Below are 20,028 nucleotides of genomic sequence, written 5' to 3' on the forward strand. Positions count from 1 at the left end.
ATTTCAGGCACACCTTAAAATAAAATATTAATTAATGAATTTATTTATTTACATGAGCCTCGAGTGTCCTTCTGCTGGGCAAAGCAAAATGCAAAAAAAAGATATACAAAATAATAGAAGAGGAATGATAGGTCATTGGACACCTGATACGTCACAACGAATTCGTGCAGCAAGAAAATCATAATAAAAATATATGTTGAAGGAAAGGAAACCGAGAAGTGTGTAAATTCACACGCCCTATATAACGATGTGTGTGACGCAAATTGAATATCCGCTGCATACAGCAGTCCGTTAGCGCGCTTTTTTCAATATTAATTTAAACTTGACATTTTTTAAATTCTGAATTTCGGCGTGCATAACAAAATATTGACAATATTATAAGTTGTAATATGATAAGAATCTACAGCCCATCATCAATGGTTAAGGTTAGCTTTGCCTCATAGTTCCGAATAATTAAAAAAAAACTGACTGACGACTTATGTACTATTGCCTGTCTATATACTGGCACTACTTACTGTCAGTGATGTGGTTGAAGGCAGTCACGTCGTCGTTCAGCCTGCCCTCCATGCGGCGCAGCTTGGTGCTCAGGTCCCGCGTGTGCAGGAACAGGAACAGCGTGCATGACACCGCTATTAGCGCCACTAGCTCGCTTGTGCTGTAATAAGAAGAAACAATTGTCACTCGATATGCTTAATATAGAGCTTTTGTGGAGTTTTATAAATGTATTTAAGCGAATCAAGATCTTCCTTCTTCATAAGAAGATCGGCATGCATATCGATATTATCATCGGTTTCGCCAGTGGCGAGTCGTGCGACTTACCTTACCTATGAACACAATGTTCGCAATTCTACCTAGTGTAGGTTGGTTTCCGCCATGGGGCATATTCAAAATATAAAACGTTGATTGTGATTTGAATGTCATTGCTTCGTGCCCCTACTTGTTATACATATACAGGTCAAGCGAGCTGCATATAATTACAAATATATGTTTTGAATGGAATTAATGCACTCAGCGCTTTTCTTGTAACGCTACGCCGTAGCCTGTAGCAGTTTTGTAGCAAAAACTTTCCGTGACGACAATTATGTCTTTATTGGCGCTAAATAAATATTACCTATAAAAGAGAACGATTAAATTGTATGTATAGCGCACAAACCAAACGTGCACCCGATGACCCAGTAAATAGTTGAATTTACGAGCATTTTAACAGCTTTACCCAAGTTAAAATGTCATTATCGCCGTCTTGGAAACCGATTTAATGCAAACGAGTGACGAATCTTGATAAAACTCAACCGCGATCTTTTTCACAATAAGTAGGCGAACGTGACAACCGCAAAAACACTTGGTGACTGGTGTTTTATCTGTTAATAATCAGCTAGTTTGGAAAGATATGTATGTTAAAATCACACAAAAGAACCAACTCCAATTTATAGCGTACCTACCAACTTTTGGCGACTGTCAATAAGAGTTGGTAGTAACTAACTTAGTTAATATTATATCATAATAACAGACAGCCAACAACAACTCCTTCGCCACGCGCGCCAAGCCGAGCCGGCGAGTACCTAATGGCCGGTCTAATAGTGATAAATAGCGTATGGGAGCGAAAACTGTGCTGATAAAGATATATTGGGAGCCATGTTATTAATATTTTCGTTATTAATTATAATATGATATATGATAACGAAAACATATTATGTTGTAAAAACATTTAAAGATTTTATTTTATCCAAGGCGTTTGGTTGAAATATCATTGCTCTTTTCTTTCGGTTGTGATCATTGGTAACAATAAGAATGCCTAGTTTGGTAAGAATGTTTTGCTTTTATTACGTAATTTATCAGCAGTAGGTAGGTAATAAAAAAAATTCAGGAAGCATACTTATCAGCCTTTGCCTTCAAGCTTCGGCTCAAATGACGTAGTTGTTCTTGTATGAATCGTAGTTTTAATTTAAATAAATAAATAAATATGTAGCCTACTCATTGACGGGACTATTAACTAGATTATTTCGTGAACTAGAAATAAAGAAATGCTCATGAAGACTAGAATAGAACTCCTCCACAACAAGTAATTTACGTCTTGTGGCTAATTGTAATTGTTATGTGATGCATTATGGTGGTAAATAATTTTAGTATTTTAATGAAGCCGCATTTTTCAATTAAAAATTATGGATCATTTTAGTTACTAAGTGAAAGCATGATGACGATAGCCTATTTTTAAGAAACTATGTCACAATCGCTCCTCGGAAAACGGTACAGATAATCAACAAGGAGTTTATTGACCCTAATGTGCTTAACAAATATTAATATGTCGTATAATGTAAGCTAAGCATAATGAATTAAGGGTAGTTAACAGTACGGGAGACCGATTCTGCGGTAACAATTATATATGGTTTGTTACTTTTGTTTGGCCTACGTTAGATACCTTTGGCAATCCTGATTTTCCTGTAGGGCTAAGATGGCCGACTCTTTATCATTTGTCACCATGGCAGTCACATTCTAACAAATATGTAAGTGCGAAAGTGACGCATAGCATGACAGGTGATAAAAATGCGACCATGATAGCTGGTCTGGTTTGGTTAGCACAAATCACCGTTAGCCGCTTATGCTGATTGATGCTCTCGGCCAAGGTCGTATCAAATTACGTAAAAATCCATATCAAATTTTTAAAACAGAATCAGACTCCGAGCTTTTTGCTTCGTCACAGACACGACACAAGAGAGCATCTTACATGACAGCAGTGCACACATTAGTGTAATAAGTAAACGAGTGAGTGAGGAAATATATTAGTGTAAATAATTGCATATTATTCGGCATAATTCCTGTCTTAGCTACAGCGCGCAGAGCAAACCCGTCGCGTGTAGTTAAATTATAAGGCATATGTGTAATTTCTAATACATTAGTAATTAGAAAATAAAATCACACGTATAAACCAAAATAACCATTATTTTGATTTAAATACGATCATAATACTAAATAGGTAATTAATAAATATTGTTATTTCTTCTTGATTTTTAGAACATAAAAACCAAATTAAGCTTACGTACGTACTTCTGTTCGACAATAATTATAAGTAACCTAATTTATTTTTATCTTTTGTAGTATTTTTGTGTTCCTGTAGGTAAAAAATAATTGACCAGCGTTAGCGAAGGTCCACGTTTTAGCTTGGAATCAGATTCTTAACGTAAATCCTTCTCAACCAATTCTCGTGAATATTTTAAGCAGATTCAATGATTAAATGTTTTTTGGTCGATCTTATTTTTTTTTAATGTTTGGGAATGAAGGATTTATAATACATTTATTACAGTGTTTTTATTTTATTTCTAGTTATCTTATAATTGTAATTTGCTTGTTACTTACTTTAATAACCTTTTAATAAAATATGTCTTCAGAAACAAACTCTATTTATTCAGTCCACCATCCTGGCGAGGATAATGATAAATATGACCGACAGGGTAGCCACTATATACTCAAATATTTCATCACAAAAACATCAAAATAAAAGCAAAAGTATTCACACCAATTAGGACGGGACATATAATGATGAACTAAGCCAACTAAGGCTGAGCCACTACAAAAACCAAAATGGCGTTACTAATATGTAATTTCGACTTGCCCACTGACTGTAATGTGTACGTAGAACCAATGGTTACTGGTTACTGGTCACATGTATTAAGTCATCCCGTGATAAATCAAGTTTTTATTTGCCTTGGAGGCTTAAGCCCAAACCGGTACTTCCGATTTTCTCCCACACTTTATCATAATCATCATTATCGGTCTAAAATGCGGTTGCTACAGATATTTGATTTGCTAAGCTAGACAAAAACAAACTAAATTACAAGATAACAACATACCTACATTACATTTGAATATCTAACTATGCGCAGTACAGGTTAACTGTATGTGGGGTATTAAAATTTTGACATTAAAGAAAAGGTACAACTAAAGTACCGCTTTAATTAAACATTTAACGAGCATGTAGAAATTAAAATAACGATAATAAGGTAACATACATTCCCTCGTCGCTACGTGTTGCGATGTGACCTAGGTTCAAGAGTAATCTATGTACTTAATCTCAACACTTAGACTACATTTTTCAAGACAGATAGGGGTAAGTAGACTAACAATTTCTTGCTTTTTTATACATATTTGCGCTGGCACGAAACATTTTCTAAAAGAAAAATGTACACAGTTGGATTACCTGCCTGTTAGTGCTATTAAATAGTAGGTATTTATGTAACTCTGTTACATGTAAAGGAAATAATTCTTGACATTGTAAGGCCGTATTCCCACGCGTAATAATAAACAAGCGATCTGCACAATGCAAATAACCAGCTCGGTTAAAACTATGTTAACGCTTGTTTTTACTTCCACAGGAGAGATTGAAACGAATATTCATTGCTTCAGTCAATTCTCTCATAGTTTTATGTAAATGTAACACAGATGAGAAAGAACAAAGAAACAAAGGGGTTTGTCAGAAACAATGATGCTACAAATGTAATAAATCTTCTAGCTAGAACGTTGCGCATGATTTGGATCAGATTTTTAAATGACTTTCGAGAGCTTCACGAACGTCGATCGTCTTTTTTGTGAGACCTTAACTGGGTATTATGTCCTCTAGTAGAAAGCGAGTCGACCATGTCAAGCATAACTACGGACGTGACGTTACGAATAAAGCACATTTAAGACCTTACGTTGCGAAACGCTCTTCAAATTCTCAATTCAATGATTGTCCATTGTTTATGAGTTTTATGACATGCATTATGTATAAGAAAGTTTGCAGAAGCATATATTTAGATACTTGAGTTGAAAAATAGATCTTATATGTGTAATGTGTATAGTACTATTCTAAAACCGTGTCACCCTCGTAGAAATCATTTTTCATTTCATTAACATTCCTTGAAATGATTTATAGGTACTTATATCAATAAGTGCCAGTGATTTTATTATATTAATTGGAAAACGTACAAGATATCTCTAAAAGAATGTATTTTTTGTCGAACTGAAGAAAACATTTCACTTAAAAACTATCCATTGTCACGAAACTGTTTTCTTGCTAAATAAATTTAAAATACAAGGTAACGAAATAATAGGGATCAAATTATATGTTTGCTTTACATTTACTGTTTTTCTTTCTCATAGCGTGTTCTCGTTACTTATACAAATTTCCTGAAACTGTTTTATTCGTCACGAACACTAATTCAATATTTGTGTCGATTATTATAATATTCAAATTAACCTTTATTTACTTTCCAAAAGGTCAAAATCTCAAGCGTGCGTGTATGTAATTGTGAGTGAAATATACAAACCTATAAGAAGTGAGCTCCGTAAGATAATAAATATTCGTATTAATGTTCTTGGTTAAGTAAATAGGCATCTTTATAAAAAGTATATGGTTGCATTGCGCAGTATCTTCCATGGAAGTCAGACAACTCCTTTTACGAGCTATTGTATTGCATGGAATGCTATGAATTTTAAATAACAATTTCAAGCCTAATAAGTTCATGCTTGTAGACATTTTTCAGTGCGGTTTCCTTGAGACGCACAGTAGTGCTGGTATCCGACTTATCTTGTAGCTTGTGAAATGGTGACCATGTTGTGTCACCGACGAACTTTCGAGGTTTGCTTTCAGCCATTAAAGAATAAAAAAAGTGTTTCCTTTTTTTTAAAGTACTAATCTTGCGATCATCTCACACTATTTATTGCCTAAGGGTTCACATTTTGCTTAATGAGAGAGTGGGACGCAATGCACATTTGATAAAAAATTTGACAGATGGAATACCACCCTAACTAATAATACCTACAACTGATTATTGATAATGATAATGCTGTTACAAGGCTTTACTTAACTGTCTCAAATGTAAATGGGCATTATACTCGTATACCTCTATAAATAACAGATTCAGCGAGCCAATATAATGTCTTTGTTTTTATTGTTACATATCTTTAATAAATCTACTCGTAATATACTTAATTTAGTTGGCATACATTGTAAACAAAATTGATTGACAGATAACGCGGTGATTCTATCTAGTTTTGTTTGAATAGAGAATGCGCGAGTCGCGTGCAAGGTGCGCGTGCGCCGCCGCCGGCCGCTCGTTGATCAGGCTGTTCCCGTTGCACCGAGCACGGGCGAGCTTTGATCTCGGACCAACCAGTAAATGATTACTACGATTTTCGAGACGTTTTTTAATTGTTATTTTACAGAGAACTCCATGACTTCAGCTTCACATTTCAATTATCGAGATCTGTATAATTACTACATTACTAACTCACTTGAGATAGAAACGGTTTCCATATGCAATGAGAACAGTGACTCTGCTATCGACAATGCGTTAAATTGTGGCACGCAAATAGGATGTACCAAATAAACCAAAGTAGTTTTAGCATAAATAAAGATTTCATCTGGATAAGTGCTTCCACAATTATTCATGTGCAATTTAATGTAAGTAATATGATAAGTCGCGGCCATTCGTATGCAGCACTTTGTGAAAGGTTTTGAGGCTATATTTAATATTTCTAGATTTTTATTTTCATTTGGTATTCAAATTATGAATAGCATTTTGAATTTAATGGATTAAATATGCTTTTATATATTTACAATATTATGGCATAATCTTCCTTTTATTACTTGCGAAAGTAACTAGATAATCATGGAATTTTATTTAGGGACTTACATAACAATAGGTATTACATTTTAGGTGTTGGAATAATGTTCTTTTCTGCAAAAAAATCTTTCCATCAGACATATATATATTCCATGTATTTATATGTACCAAGGACAATGTCCCCAACTATTCACTTAGACGAGAATTAATTATCGTTCACTGAAAGGACACTATAATTACATGCGTTCATGTCCTAACGGTTTTCTATTTGCTCATGCAGAAAATAATCAATCCAGACTGACGTTATCATGACTGCGATGTAATCTATACGCTGTTTATAATCCTATCAACATACCAGACACTGGAGGCTTTAAGAAAAATAGACATAAAATCTAAGAACAGCAATCTAGAGCTCGGGGCTTGCATTATTTACATTTTAAACTGATCCCTGGCATTAATGCGAAAATTGCCGGCAAAGCCTCTATTATCCGTAATTGCTGAAAGAGAAAGAGGCTATAAAATGCGATATTCTAGTCACTTTAGCCGCAAAATATCTTTACACGCTAATTGTGTCAACGAGATCGCTATTCGTGTTAATGACAGTAAAATTCATTCGCGTCCGCCCCACTTCCAGGTCACGAGGTGTAAACTTATTGAGTGAGAGTCGGATCTCGCGTGATCACAAATCCGCATTTGTATCCACTGCTCTCTTACCAAACTTTACATCAAACGAATACAATTACTACTAATTTGACTTTTGTTTTGCATGCGTTAAAGCTTAAAGCTGATTTTCCTATTCCAATAGCCCGTGAAATACCAGCTTGAGAAAGTAGCAGTGACTATGGACTCATACACGTAAACTCAAATTACAGGCCGAATCAACATTGCAGCGTGGAAAAATCTGACATTATACCGTCTAAGATTATAGGAAGGCTTTATTTACGGCACCTACTAGAATACAATAGAATAATAGTCATGCTCGTGATCTTAAGCGGTTATTGTGTTAACGCATTTACCATCTGATTATACTATGTTAAAGATGAGTTTATAGGGACTTCTTCCAAATTGCCATGGCGTTTGTTAATAATGACAAGTATTCAAGTTATAAAAACCAACAGCATATAAAAACGTGAATGAAGAACAAAATTTTCCTCAAATTAAATTAAATTGAAAGCCAGAAATGAAGATATGTGACCGCACACGCAAGTTATTGTCGCGGTCAAGAAATCAGAATAACGGCTTAATACGGGCAAAATAAGTTTAATGACATTAACGGGCTAATATTTGAGGACTGTGAAAAACAGAGGTAGGTCACTTAATAAGTACCTACTTATGTATATTCAGGTTCAAACTTTATTTATTTATTTAAGTATGAAACAAACAGTCGTACAGAAAATATTGTTACAGTTTCTTCTCTTAATGTAGATCTATAATTTCCATTTTTGTTAAACATATACATATTTATATTGAAGCACGAAAAGCAGGTTAACCTGATTAGTAAAAGATTGACACAGAATTTGCGAAATCAGTTATACATAAAACTTAACAAAGTTTCAAAGTTTCCATAATGACAAGAAAATTTCACAAACTGCCTGCCTCAGATAATAGGAGTGAGTAAGGGAAGACGCGACTCACATTCTGCACACCGAGTCAATATGGTCTTTCATTAAGGTTTTATGGCATCCACTTATGAACATGGAAGTGATGAACCAAATGGCATCTTAATAAACACCAAACTAGGACATAAACTATTATAGATATATTACATACTTAAAATAAATGCTAGTCGTATCCTCATTGCGGTATAGCTGAATAGGTGCGGTTAAGTACCTATAGGTGTGCTGTACCTGGCATACCCTAGACGTACCTAGCTATTTATGAGAAACATTTTATGTAAAGGTACCTAATGAAATTCAAGTGCGTGCTTGCACTACAAGGTAGGTACCTAGTGTACCTACGGTGATTTTATGAGCATTATGGCATATGGTCGGCTACTTGATCGGTGATGATAGCGGAGCTTGTCTCATCTTATTACAGGCTATCCCCTAAGGAATTGGCTCAACATGCTTCTGAGGAACTTTGTTTGGCTTCCTCATACCTTGTCTTGTTGGCCCGAAAGTTTTACAAGTTCAGAGTTTCCGGGTACCTATGGTGTGAATATAATTACACTCGTTCAAAACAAAATTACCTAGATATTGTGTATGATGGATCTAGCTAGGGTCATTGCCTGGGAAATTGTCTTAAATATGTTGAAAAACTTTGGAGACTTCTTTGGGTCACGAAACGCGACGGGTTTGCCCAGCATAATAATAAAGTTTAGTTAGTTAAAGATGTGACTAATTGGTCATATTATGTCAACAAAAATATTATCCTTAATTGTACACATTGCTATTTATATATTACCTTTTAATACCTACTTAAGAAAATTAGTAATAAATATATACTTTCATAAGGAACAACTTTGAATTATCAAAAGCTTTTAAAACTAGACCATACTAAAATGCGTGACAAATTATCAAATGCCATTATGCATCATCTTGACTAATATACGGTTTCATTTAACGTAGGTACGTTAATGTTCCTTTGAATTGTAAATTAGTCCCAGTAAAATATGTCTGCAGTATTTTCCAGTCAGTAAAATAGGTCGTCCTGTCATTTTATGCATAGAAAGCTCTGACAAATGCATTCAGCTAAGCCTAAAGCCGGCCTGATTGGAAAGTTGGGTGCAGCTGCACTAACAGGTTGCGCAGTGCACTTTCCACACGATGGGCTTTCCGATATCAGACGACTGGTATAAACGTAGCACTCGTCCTTAATGGCTCCGAGTGGTTTCTCTATTCAACGAGAGACTTTATCCAATAGACTTCGCATTTTTTAACCGTACGTTTTACGTATCTAAGGCCTAGCATCGGTTCTGGTGATTTAGTATAATTTATTTTAGGCAATAAGCAAAAAAAACTTTGAACGTCATAATTTTGTTTTGTAATAGCGCTTTGAATGAATGCATTTTTTCCCTTTCGATTCGACTCTTAAAAATACCCAAACTCGTAGTCACCACTAATATTAGGCGCTTCTATGTCAAGCATTACACTGAGAGCACCACATTTCTAACACGTAAATAATTAAACTTAAACATACTTAAACATAATTTATTTAAAAACACGTAATTATGGGTAGACCTAACTATACATAATACATATACTCGTTTGTATACTAATTCTCTAATTTTACTGCTGTTTTCTTTCTATATTGTTTTCTTTTATTGAGGTGTGCAATAAAGAGTATTAAATTTGTACTGTATTGTATTTGTTTTAAACAAACGTAAATGTGAAATTCGAAAGGGGGTGAACCTGAGTCTTATATGCAGTGACCGGTTATTTGGGTTCTCCCTCGCGGGATATCAAGTAGACAAGTTAATATAGATACGACAGTTTCCCGCGATACCGAACAAACCGTACAAAAATAAAACAATTTAAATTATCTCTAAGGAATTTTTTACTCTTACATGGCAACCAGTTGAGACAAAAACTTCTATTCTTTTCCTGCTCTCTACACTTTATTTTAAGCAAAATATATTAAAACCTCCACAAAGTATTAGCTTATATATCTGTCATGATGGAAAAAATACTTCAAAATCTTGACATTGACATTTCATTATTTTCTCTGGATTTAAGTTCTAATTATTTGCTTCTAAGGATTGCATAAATAAATAGGTATTAGCTGTATAATTTATACTATAATATTAGGTAACAGGTTATCGTATAAGTGCAAATACATAAATCTTATAGCTCAAAGGCGATCCAATAAATAAGTATCCACGTTAAGTTCGCACACTATGATTTATTGTTCAATTTTCATTTCATCGACTTGTTTCATGGACTCTGAGATTACCTTTTACGACAACTAATTGAACTTTTGATTCGCGTATGATTGGAATATTCTCGGGGAGTACTAGACCATAAGGCAGTGTTACATACTAGTTGACATGCCGCGAAAACCTAATTCTTTCTATAAACTATTCTAAGTTGGATCGAGCCCCACTTTGACTTGATGTATGACTTGTATGAGTCGACTAAACACATTGTATTTTTTTGCCTTTTCTAACAACATAAAGCCCGGATTCCCGGGGCATATCCATACTAACATAATGATTGAGGTCGTTCACCCCATGTCGAATCCAAAACACCGATCACTGGATATGGCTTGTCTAGTGTGAGTGAGAATGCGATCTGTGACCCAACGCAACCCGATCGAGCCATATGGTCGGACTTTGCTTAAACTGGCTGCTTCGAGACAAGACTATTGAAAGTAACAGTTGTCGTCCTTTCCATACACATGCATCAATTAATACCTAATGTAACCTACCTTTCATATGTGGGTGGTAGTCAAAAATCGTGAGTTCAAACTTCGGTTGTGCTGTATTATAGGTAGGATAGGTTCGTTCTTAGGTTGCTACAGAGGTGCCCGAAGGGCTAACTGTCCAGAAATAGGGCTCCGTCGACTCACCGAACGAGATATTGATTTTCACGTTTCTCGATATGCCTAGGAATTTCATAGAAAAGAGATTAAATTTCAAATGACGTAATATTTATTCGTCAATATTTCTAAAGATTAATTATAATTGAAAAAAAAAATCGGCCGTTGTTTTAAATTTGTGAGGTACATTTACATAAAATAACTACTTAACCCATCCTATTTTTAGATGTGTTTATGTTAAAATTGACCAATTTTAGGAGGGAATTATCTGTTTAAGTGATCGTAACCTTAGCCTCGAGGTCCTTCAGTGTCCTCTCTCCTAATGTTAGGACTATTGAAACAAATATGTATTTCAGAATTTTCAAAAGCCTTGGTCATCATTAGTCACTCAAGATAATCAGTTAAACCTAGCAATCATGAATGACAGTCCGTCGTGTCCACGAAACTACATATTAACAGACAAAAAACACAGAGGTCCCTCATTTGCCGTGGCTAATTCGTATGTGGTTTTTTGTTGCAGTAGTTGTGACATGTCATGTTAATGTTTGTCCGGTAAAGAAGCATAAATACAAAAACCGGCTAAGTGCGAGTCGGACTCGCGCACGGAGGGTTCCGCACCATCAACAAAAAATAGAGCAAAACAAGCAAAAAAACGGTCACCCATCCAAGTATTGACCCCGCCCGACGTTGCTTAACTTCGGTCAAAAATCACGTTTGTTGTATGGGAGCCCCACGCCCGTGCGCGAGTCCGATTCGCACTTGGCCGGTTTTTAGTATTTGTTGTTATAGCGGCAACAGAAATACATCATCTGTGAAAATTTCAACTGTCTAGCTATCACGGTTCGTGAAATACAGCCTGGTGACAGACGGACGGACGGACGGACCGACGGACGGACGGACGGACGAACGGACGGACGAACGGACGGACGGACAGCGGAGTCTTAGTAATAGGGTCCCGTTTTTAACCTTTGGGTACGGAACCCTAAAAACGATAATCGGGAATGCGAATCTAAATGACTACTGACCAGTGAAGTGACTACTGAAACAAAAAAGGCAGCCGTATGTTGGAGGAATTTTTCGAGGAATAATTAATTCATTGCATGAGCGATGGTCAACTTACTTGTCAATCAACAAGCATTTGTAAATATTGATAAATTGCTTGCAAATTCTTTTTGAGCTTTAATTTCAATGTTTTATTTTCTTTATTTATTTTTCGTCTTAAGTTAGGTTCTTTATAATATGAATATAAAAGTAAAATATAAAAACACTTACAAAACAATAAAAAATACTTATAAACACATTATAAAAAAACCTAACCTAGGGTGCCGCCAGCAGCGGGGCAAGGCCCATTAAGCTACCGGTGGTCAGGGCTGCAGAGAGAGGAACCGGCGGACTATCCGCGCCCGTGTCCAAGATCACCGCCTTCTGCATATTTGGAATATTTTATTATTATTACGTAGCTGCCATAAATAAAGTGTTCCGATTGTAATCTTGCAATCGCCGCTAAATCAAACTGCAAAATTTACACTTTATGCCGTTTCGCAGCTAATAAATGGAAGCCCGTGCACAGGTTGTTAGGGTTAAGCAAGAGCAAAATAACGTGCACAATAGCAGACATTATGTCATCGTCCGAGCAGAATAAGATCAGAGATCACCCAATAAAACACCCCCACGCGCCGGCGCTCCGTAATCGCCTCACATACTACAGACTTCCTGGTTTAATGCGCCCAGCACCTATGAAATCAAAACCAATACATACTACATTTCAATAAATACTTTCTACCGGAGGTCTGTTTTTAAATCCCATTTTTTTTTAATTTTACAGTTCTAAGGGATGAGAGCAGCCGCTGCCATATATAACAATAATCATTTACTTCGTTAATTGAGCGTGGTGCAACACACACTAAAAACATAGCAAGTAAATAATACGCTAGGTGCTTAAAAAATGTAAAATCATTTCCTAGAGTCACAGAGCGTGTTAGTTGTATCCCGTGGCGTTTACACTCCACTTTTATAATAACTAGTATATAGGGATTTGTAGATACCTACCATTGGATATCAGTAAATATTCTCAAAGTACCTCAAAGTTGATTGGATTTTGCCGTAGGTATCATGAAGTAATTATAATATATCCGAAAGTGTTTAAAGTAAGTATAAAGAAATATTTTACATCTAATGTGCCTAATAAGTACTACCTAGGTATAACCTAGATATATGTGTATCGATAACTTCGTTAGTGTAACTGGGACGTCTGTAGAACAAGGCTCGAGTACCGCGCATAAATCTACTCTGCCAAGATTTATAAGTACTTTCGACGGTACATGATCCTACTTTTGTTTTATTACAGCTCTAAAATCCTAACCTAGTTTTAGACATTATGATAGCCTAAGTTTTATACCAACATAATTTGTATGCTAGTATTTGATATAAAATTTACGGTCAAAAGATGATTGTAACACTTTACTGCCGTCGTTTGAGTTACCAAATAAACCCATAAACCTGCATTTAATATACAGAAAGGTCCGTAGGATATCACAACATCAACTACAATTTTATTGCAGACTGCTTCGTTTATTATTCTCGTAAATTAGAAACAAGTGGTAATGTTACTTGCAGTACTAGGTTTAGGATGACGGACTTTGCTACGAATATCTAGGGGGTTTTTATTAGTTTTTTTAACCTGTTTTAGGAAGTAGGTTTGAATGATATTTTTGTACAGTTTTTCTTACTAATAATAAATTGTATATATAACCTGTTTAACTAACTAACTAAGCTTTGTTGGATGTATATGCACTGAACCGCTTTTCCCATAAATATTTTTCTTTTACGTAATATAACAATCCACGCAGTAAATTGTCAAGTCGCACTTATAGCCATTCGCCAATAGCCTAACAAGTATTTTAATTGCACATAACCAAAACAAACATTGCAAGCGGTCGCATTTACCCATAAACGGCAAGTAAAATGGGTGTAAGGTCGGCGATAAACCTAATGGCCCCCAGTAGTAGTAGATTCTAAAAATGGAATATAAAGAGTTCAATGGAAGAGTTAGAAGGCTCACGAGAAATCGTGGCGCCGCGTCACGTGCGAGCTTCTTCGGATTATACGAAGGAAAACTCTTCTTCGAAACAAATAAATTGTTACAAATTGAATGTTATCCTACTTGTTACCTATTCGTAATATTCTTGCGGCATGTTGTACAAAAAGCCTAGGCTGTAAACTCAAAGCAGGATAATTATTACAGCTCATAAATGGTCAAATTGTTTAGCTGAAGTAATAGTTATTTACGATACAAGTGCGGAAAAGAGGAAATTCGAAACGAGTGGCGATAAATTAAAACACGACCGAAGGGAGTGTTTTAAATCGACACGAGTTGCGAATTACCTGTTCGCACGTGTATCGTACAACGTTAGTACATATGGCACTTTAAACTTTAGACATACGCACGGTAAGTGCTATTTCCCGCACTAGTTCGGGAAAGTAGCACCATATGTACTGTAAATTTATTTGTAGTATTAACTTAAGTTTTATGTATCTTAATGTACCTAATGAAACAAAAAACTTATTGATTTACAAAGAAAGCAGTTTGAATTTGTTGTGACAGTGTAAGATAAAAATATGAAAGTTTATATTTCCTGAAGAAAAAATATTGACAAAAGTGCCTACGGACGTACTAAAAACTATTTGTTGGACAATGGAAGTGAAATCCATATGGTTGCTCACAGGCTTCTCAAAAGGATGAACAGTAAGTAAGCTTTATCACGATAACCACCATATATCCGGCTCGAAGGACCAAAAATGAAGTGGATTATGTTTTATGTAATTATGTATGTTTATTTATACACGTATTATCGTTGTTTCTTATTTATTAATAAATAAATACATGTTTTTTGGTGCAAATCTAAATAGAAAAGTCACATTCTTTTAATATGTCAACGTTTAAATGTAGAAAATCAATATATAACTAAAACGAAGAAGGTTTTAATACCGACCACTATTATTTTGATTGATTATATTTTTTCTTATAAGTTTAAAATTTTCCTACGAGTCCAGATACTGGGCTAATATTTAAACTGCCGCGTTGGTTCGCCACTATAGTAATGACAGCTATTCGGAGTTACACGCGGTCTGCTAATTAAGCCTAAGCATAAAGCACTCGTCCGCATGCTTGCTTTACTTGGGAACCGCAAAGTAGGTGGAATACACGACATACATAGCTTTAACTAAAACACATTATTCATAAAAGGTTGGACTTAAACGGAGTTCCATGGGACTTACGCCTTGTTAAAATGAGATCGTAGTACATATAAGTATGTGGACGATGACAGCTTTTGTGGCTTATATATATGCTTCCGTATGATTGTAGAGTAGACATTTATTTAATGGTGTCGTCAAGGAAGCCTACAAATAAATGGCTTGCAGCGCGTTTTATGTTGTTTTAAGACTCGGGACTCAAGGTAAATAAATAGCATATTACCTGCGTTGCATCATAGAGTACCCGGGAAGCTCGGTAGAATTAAAGTAGGCATCTAAGGCTTAACTTAAATACTTACCTATTTATGGCCTTAGGTAAGACTAACCTATTATTCGTTTATGTACTTAGGTAAGGCAAATACTTGATTACGTACCTACAATACTGAATTAGTTAATAGTACCTACCTAAAGTCATAATCGAAGATAATAAAATCTTTGTAATGCAATGGTCATACATATTTTATTAGTAGGTACATTATGAAGCTAGTATGGATCTTGCATGCGATATTTTGCAAACAAATATTAAATACATAATATAACAATATAGACTAAGCAACTGTAGCTTATTCGTCATAAATTTCAGTTTATGTTAATAAGCGTCTGTACGAGTAGTTTACGTAATACAACTAAACTGTCTAAATTAATCTGACCATCACCATGTAAATGTTGTGCATTCGGATCCTCAGTTGCGCAACGGATGCAAACTTTCTATGTTTAGTCCACTGACATAAGAACTACTTAAAATATGTTCAATAAAATACGAGATCGTATGCATCGGGTCATCCTCTCACTTTCTTGAGCCGTGGGATTACCGCTTTTATGGAGCTATTGTGGGTCCGCTGCCCAATCCGACCACTTTTACTTTTCACCTCTCGTAAACGCTTGTATGACATCATAAATGCGTACTACGGCGGCGGTCCACCGCACCGGATACTTTTACTTCAATTTTGTTATTATACTTGTGTTTAAATCGCGGGAGAGGGGACGGTATATGACGTTTTCGATTTAGAGCTCACTTTGTGCAATCAATTTGTTCAAGAAATGTTTAATAACTGCATTAAATTATACGTAAATTTGTTCACGAAGAAGCCGTGTACCGGCTCTTCACGGCATAATATTTTTTATTTGCTGTAATTCTCTACAAATCGACACTAAAAGTATCCAAAAATCAAAATATGGAGTTCCGTTTGAGCAACACGCATTACAGTTTTGCCTTTAACAGTAATTGATTTGTTGTGTGATTTTGAAAGCTAGATAACTAAACTAGCAAATTATTATCTACTTATATTTTTACTCACAAATACAACACAAAAATTCAATCCCAAATGTAAACTTTCGTACAATTTCCATACATTGACGACATCACTCAAAATTCTTCTTAGAGTCAGATGGCCGCTGGCCTTGGATCGAAGCAGACGTGTACGTCGTCGTAGCTCGTTTTTGACATTATTTAGACATTTCATCATATACGCATACGAAAATGTATACCAGTAGATAAATTGTATTTCAAAAAATAGGGTAAATACATTTATTTAAAATTTGATTTGTTGTTATTTACAGGTCGTAACGATCGAAAACAGCAGTAAACTATCCTAAAACAATACGATTACAATTGAATTTAAGTAACTTGTTCCTTCAAAACCCGCTTAAAATGAAAAAAGTTTAAAGACTCGTTTTACTGATTGGGATTGATTTTCATTATGCTGGTATCAATTTTGCGTCATTAAAAAAAAGTATATGACTTCTGTACGTCAATGACATTTGATGTCAATTGTAATCTTGTATTTACGTTAGAGAATATTATATATTCATTTAAATATTACTTACCTATTAATACGAAGCGTAATTCGTTTAATACCTGAAAGTCTTAGTGTCTACACCTACTTTGTTGCCGTTCGTTCCGTCTATATGTGTGCGATTACGTGCTGTTCTCAATAATCAAGAAACAAGCCATAATCTTCAAGAATAAAATAACAGCAAGACCAGCATTTAGTACTAACTAGTTTTTGCGGATTTGGAGACAAGAGATGAAGCTTGCAGCTGCGGTCTGGTTATTGTTATGTGTATATATCGTGTATTATATAAATTTACTATAAAATAACAATGTTTTATTTCAATGACATTATGTGCGTAGGTATGTACGTATGTTTCGGTGATTAATTGATTATAAGAATTTTGTCCACACAATAATTGTGCAAAGCAGAGACTGCATCATGCTTTCTTTACGGTATAAGCGGTATGGTACCGTTATTATTTATCAATACCGGTTCGTTTTGAAGGTAAAACTATACCGGTTGAAATACAAAGTACGGTACCGGTATAAAATTAGAGCAGGGACAACCATTTTTATAGGTGTACACTGTACAGTCAGCTGCAGAGAAAAGGTACGACCAGATAGATAATTGTATGCAGGGGTGGTACCTTTTCTCTGCAGCTAGCTGTACCTAAACCATCATTGACCGAGCGTTGGCGAAGGTCTCCGTTTCAGCTTGGGCAAAAATGCTTTCGTATGTCCGAATTCTTCTCCTTTGCATATCACATTTCTCAACTGATTCTCGTGAAAATTCGGTAGTCCGATATAATTATTCGGTTTTTTTTTTTTGAACAATTTAAAATAGGCAGAAATTGTCATAAAGGACTTAAGCGCCAGTAGGGTCTGTGACACTTAAGACCACTGCGATTATTAGGTACTTACTGGCCCCTATTTCACCACGACCACGGTGACAGGTGCGACAGTTGTCGACATCACTGTTGCTGACGTCACAGGCCTCCATAGGCTACGGTAACCGCTTACCATCGGACGGGCGATGTGCTTGTTTGCCACCAACATTTTAATAAATAAATAAACTCCATTATATTGCCACTAAAAAATTCTTATTTTGCGAAGCTAATGACAATTGTCACAAGAAACACGGCAACTGTATCGAAATTGCGACACAGAACTCATTTCCTGTCAAGACTTACCGAAAATTCTTTGAAAAATCTTGTGACAATTGTCACAAGGTTTTTTCGCGAGAGAAATGTCTGTTTTATCCGATATAATAAAGTTTTTTTTTTAAATAATAGGTACAATGACGGTGTCAAACACGAATACGGCCCGCCCGATGGTAAGCGGTAACTGTATTATTAAATTGTACAACGGGACTTAATCGCGTATCTAAGTTTTAAGATTTACCTCCGACGTTTCGAGGACGGCGTTGTCCCCGTGGTCTCGGAGAAGACTGGCTTAAGTTGACATCAGCATCTTCTAACCGCGCGAGTTTTTCGAACTACCCGCACTTGGTCTTGTTTATCCGCTTGAACGTTTTGCGGTTCCGTTGTACAATTTAATAATGTGTAAAAATCGTGAAAGTTTAAATCAGTGTTAGCGGTAACTGTAGTCCATGGATGCCTATGGCGTCAATAACAGTGATGTTTTTGTCGTACCTGTCACCGTGGTGAAATAGGGGCCAGATTACGCCGCGCCGCGTGGAACGTGAGGTGCATTGGGGTAAATGCATACCATTCACTCAAGGAAAATAATCTCCCTTATAAGATCACTCGTGTGTCTGCCATTTTGTTAAAGCCAATTTTCACCGTAACTACTGGACTAGTTCAATTGAAATTTAGTACACATATGTCAAGTAAGGACGTAGTAAGTCGGTGATCCGAAGATGAGTAACGTAAATAAATGAACTTTTAACTTTGCGGCGATTTTTGGTATCATGTGACATATCAGATATAATACATAATTATAAGTAGGTGAGCAAAAATGTACCATAACCTAACTCAGAATTGTATTACATAAATACATATACAAAAAATAGTTCAACGCCAAAAGATTAATGGAAGACCTATGTCCTATAATAGGTGAGTTGGTCTTAAACAAAAAATATGCAATAAAAATGTGTAACTGTGGAACCCATAGTGAATCCTACTCGTACATGATCGGTTTTTATATTATGTACCTATAAGATATTTTCTACTTTATACTCTATAAGTGTACCTACATAATATTTACTTATAAGCAGTTGTCACGTAAAATATTTGTAGATTTTTTTGGAAGTATGTGTCACATCATCATCATCTTCCTCGCGTTGTCCCGGCATTTTGACACGGCTCATGGGAGCCTGGGGTCCGCTTGGCAATTAATCCCATAAATTGGCGTGGGCACTAATTTTTATGAAAGCGACTGCCATCTGACCTTCCAACCTATAGGGGGTAAACTAGGCTCTTATTGGGATTAGTCCGGTTTTCTCACGATGTTTTCCTTCACCGAAAAGCGACGTAAATATCAAATGATATTTCGTACATAAGTTCCGAAAAACTCATTGGTACGAGCCGGAATTGCAATTCGCACGCTCTTACCGCTAGGCCTCCAGCGATTTTTTTGAAGTATGTATAGCACAAAAAAAATATTTAGAAATGTAACATTTAAGGTAGGTAATTAAAATACGGTATAAACATTATTGGAGAAGACTTGGAGGAAGTGTCATAGGGATCTACATTCGATGCGTGGAAAACAAGTTCTTTTGTCTAATTATAATCCATCGGCAATCACGCGAGCGCATATCAATATTCAACGAAAATCTTTTTTTTTTCACTCCCTAAATCTCCCTTAACCTAATAACAGTAAAACAAAAAATAAAATATAGAGGGTTACCAACCAGCCAAAGAATTATAAGTAGATATATGCACTTATCCCAACGCACCTCACGTT

General features: G+C 35.6%; 1 protein-coding gene across 5 annotated transcripts in view; it reads right to left on the reverse strand.

Moving 5' to 3' along the window:
- The window catches only part of LOC134651955 (heparan sulfate 2-O-sulfotransferase pipe), a 91,275-nt gene that overhangs the window by 40,689 nt on the left and 30,558 nt on the right, over positions 1–20,028 (reverse strand). For all 5 annotated transcript variants that reach the window (XM_063507095.1, XM_063507096.1, XM_063507093.1 and 2 more), the window contains exon 3: positions 516–655. In XM_063507095.1, the coding sequence (XP_063363165.1) occupies positions 516–655 (140 nt within the window). The remainder of the gene's footprint in view (positions 1–515; positions 656–20,028) is intronic.

The sequence above is a fragment of the Cydia amplana genome, chromosome 11 (assembly GCF_948474715.1).
Source record: "Cydia amplana chromosome 11, ilCydAmpl1.1, whole genome shotgun sequence".
NCBI classification, from domain to species: domain Eukaryota; kingdom Metazoa; phylum Arthropoda; class Insecta; order Lepidoptera; family Tortricidae; genus Cydia; species Cydia amplana.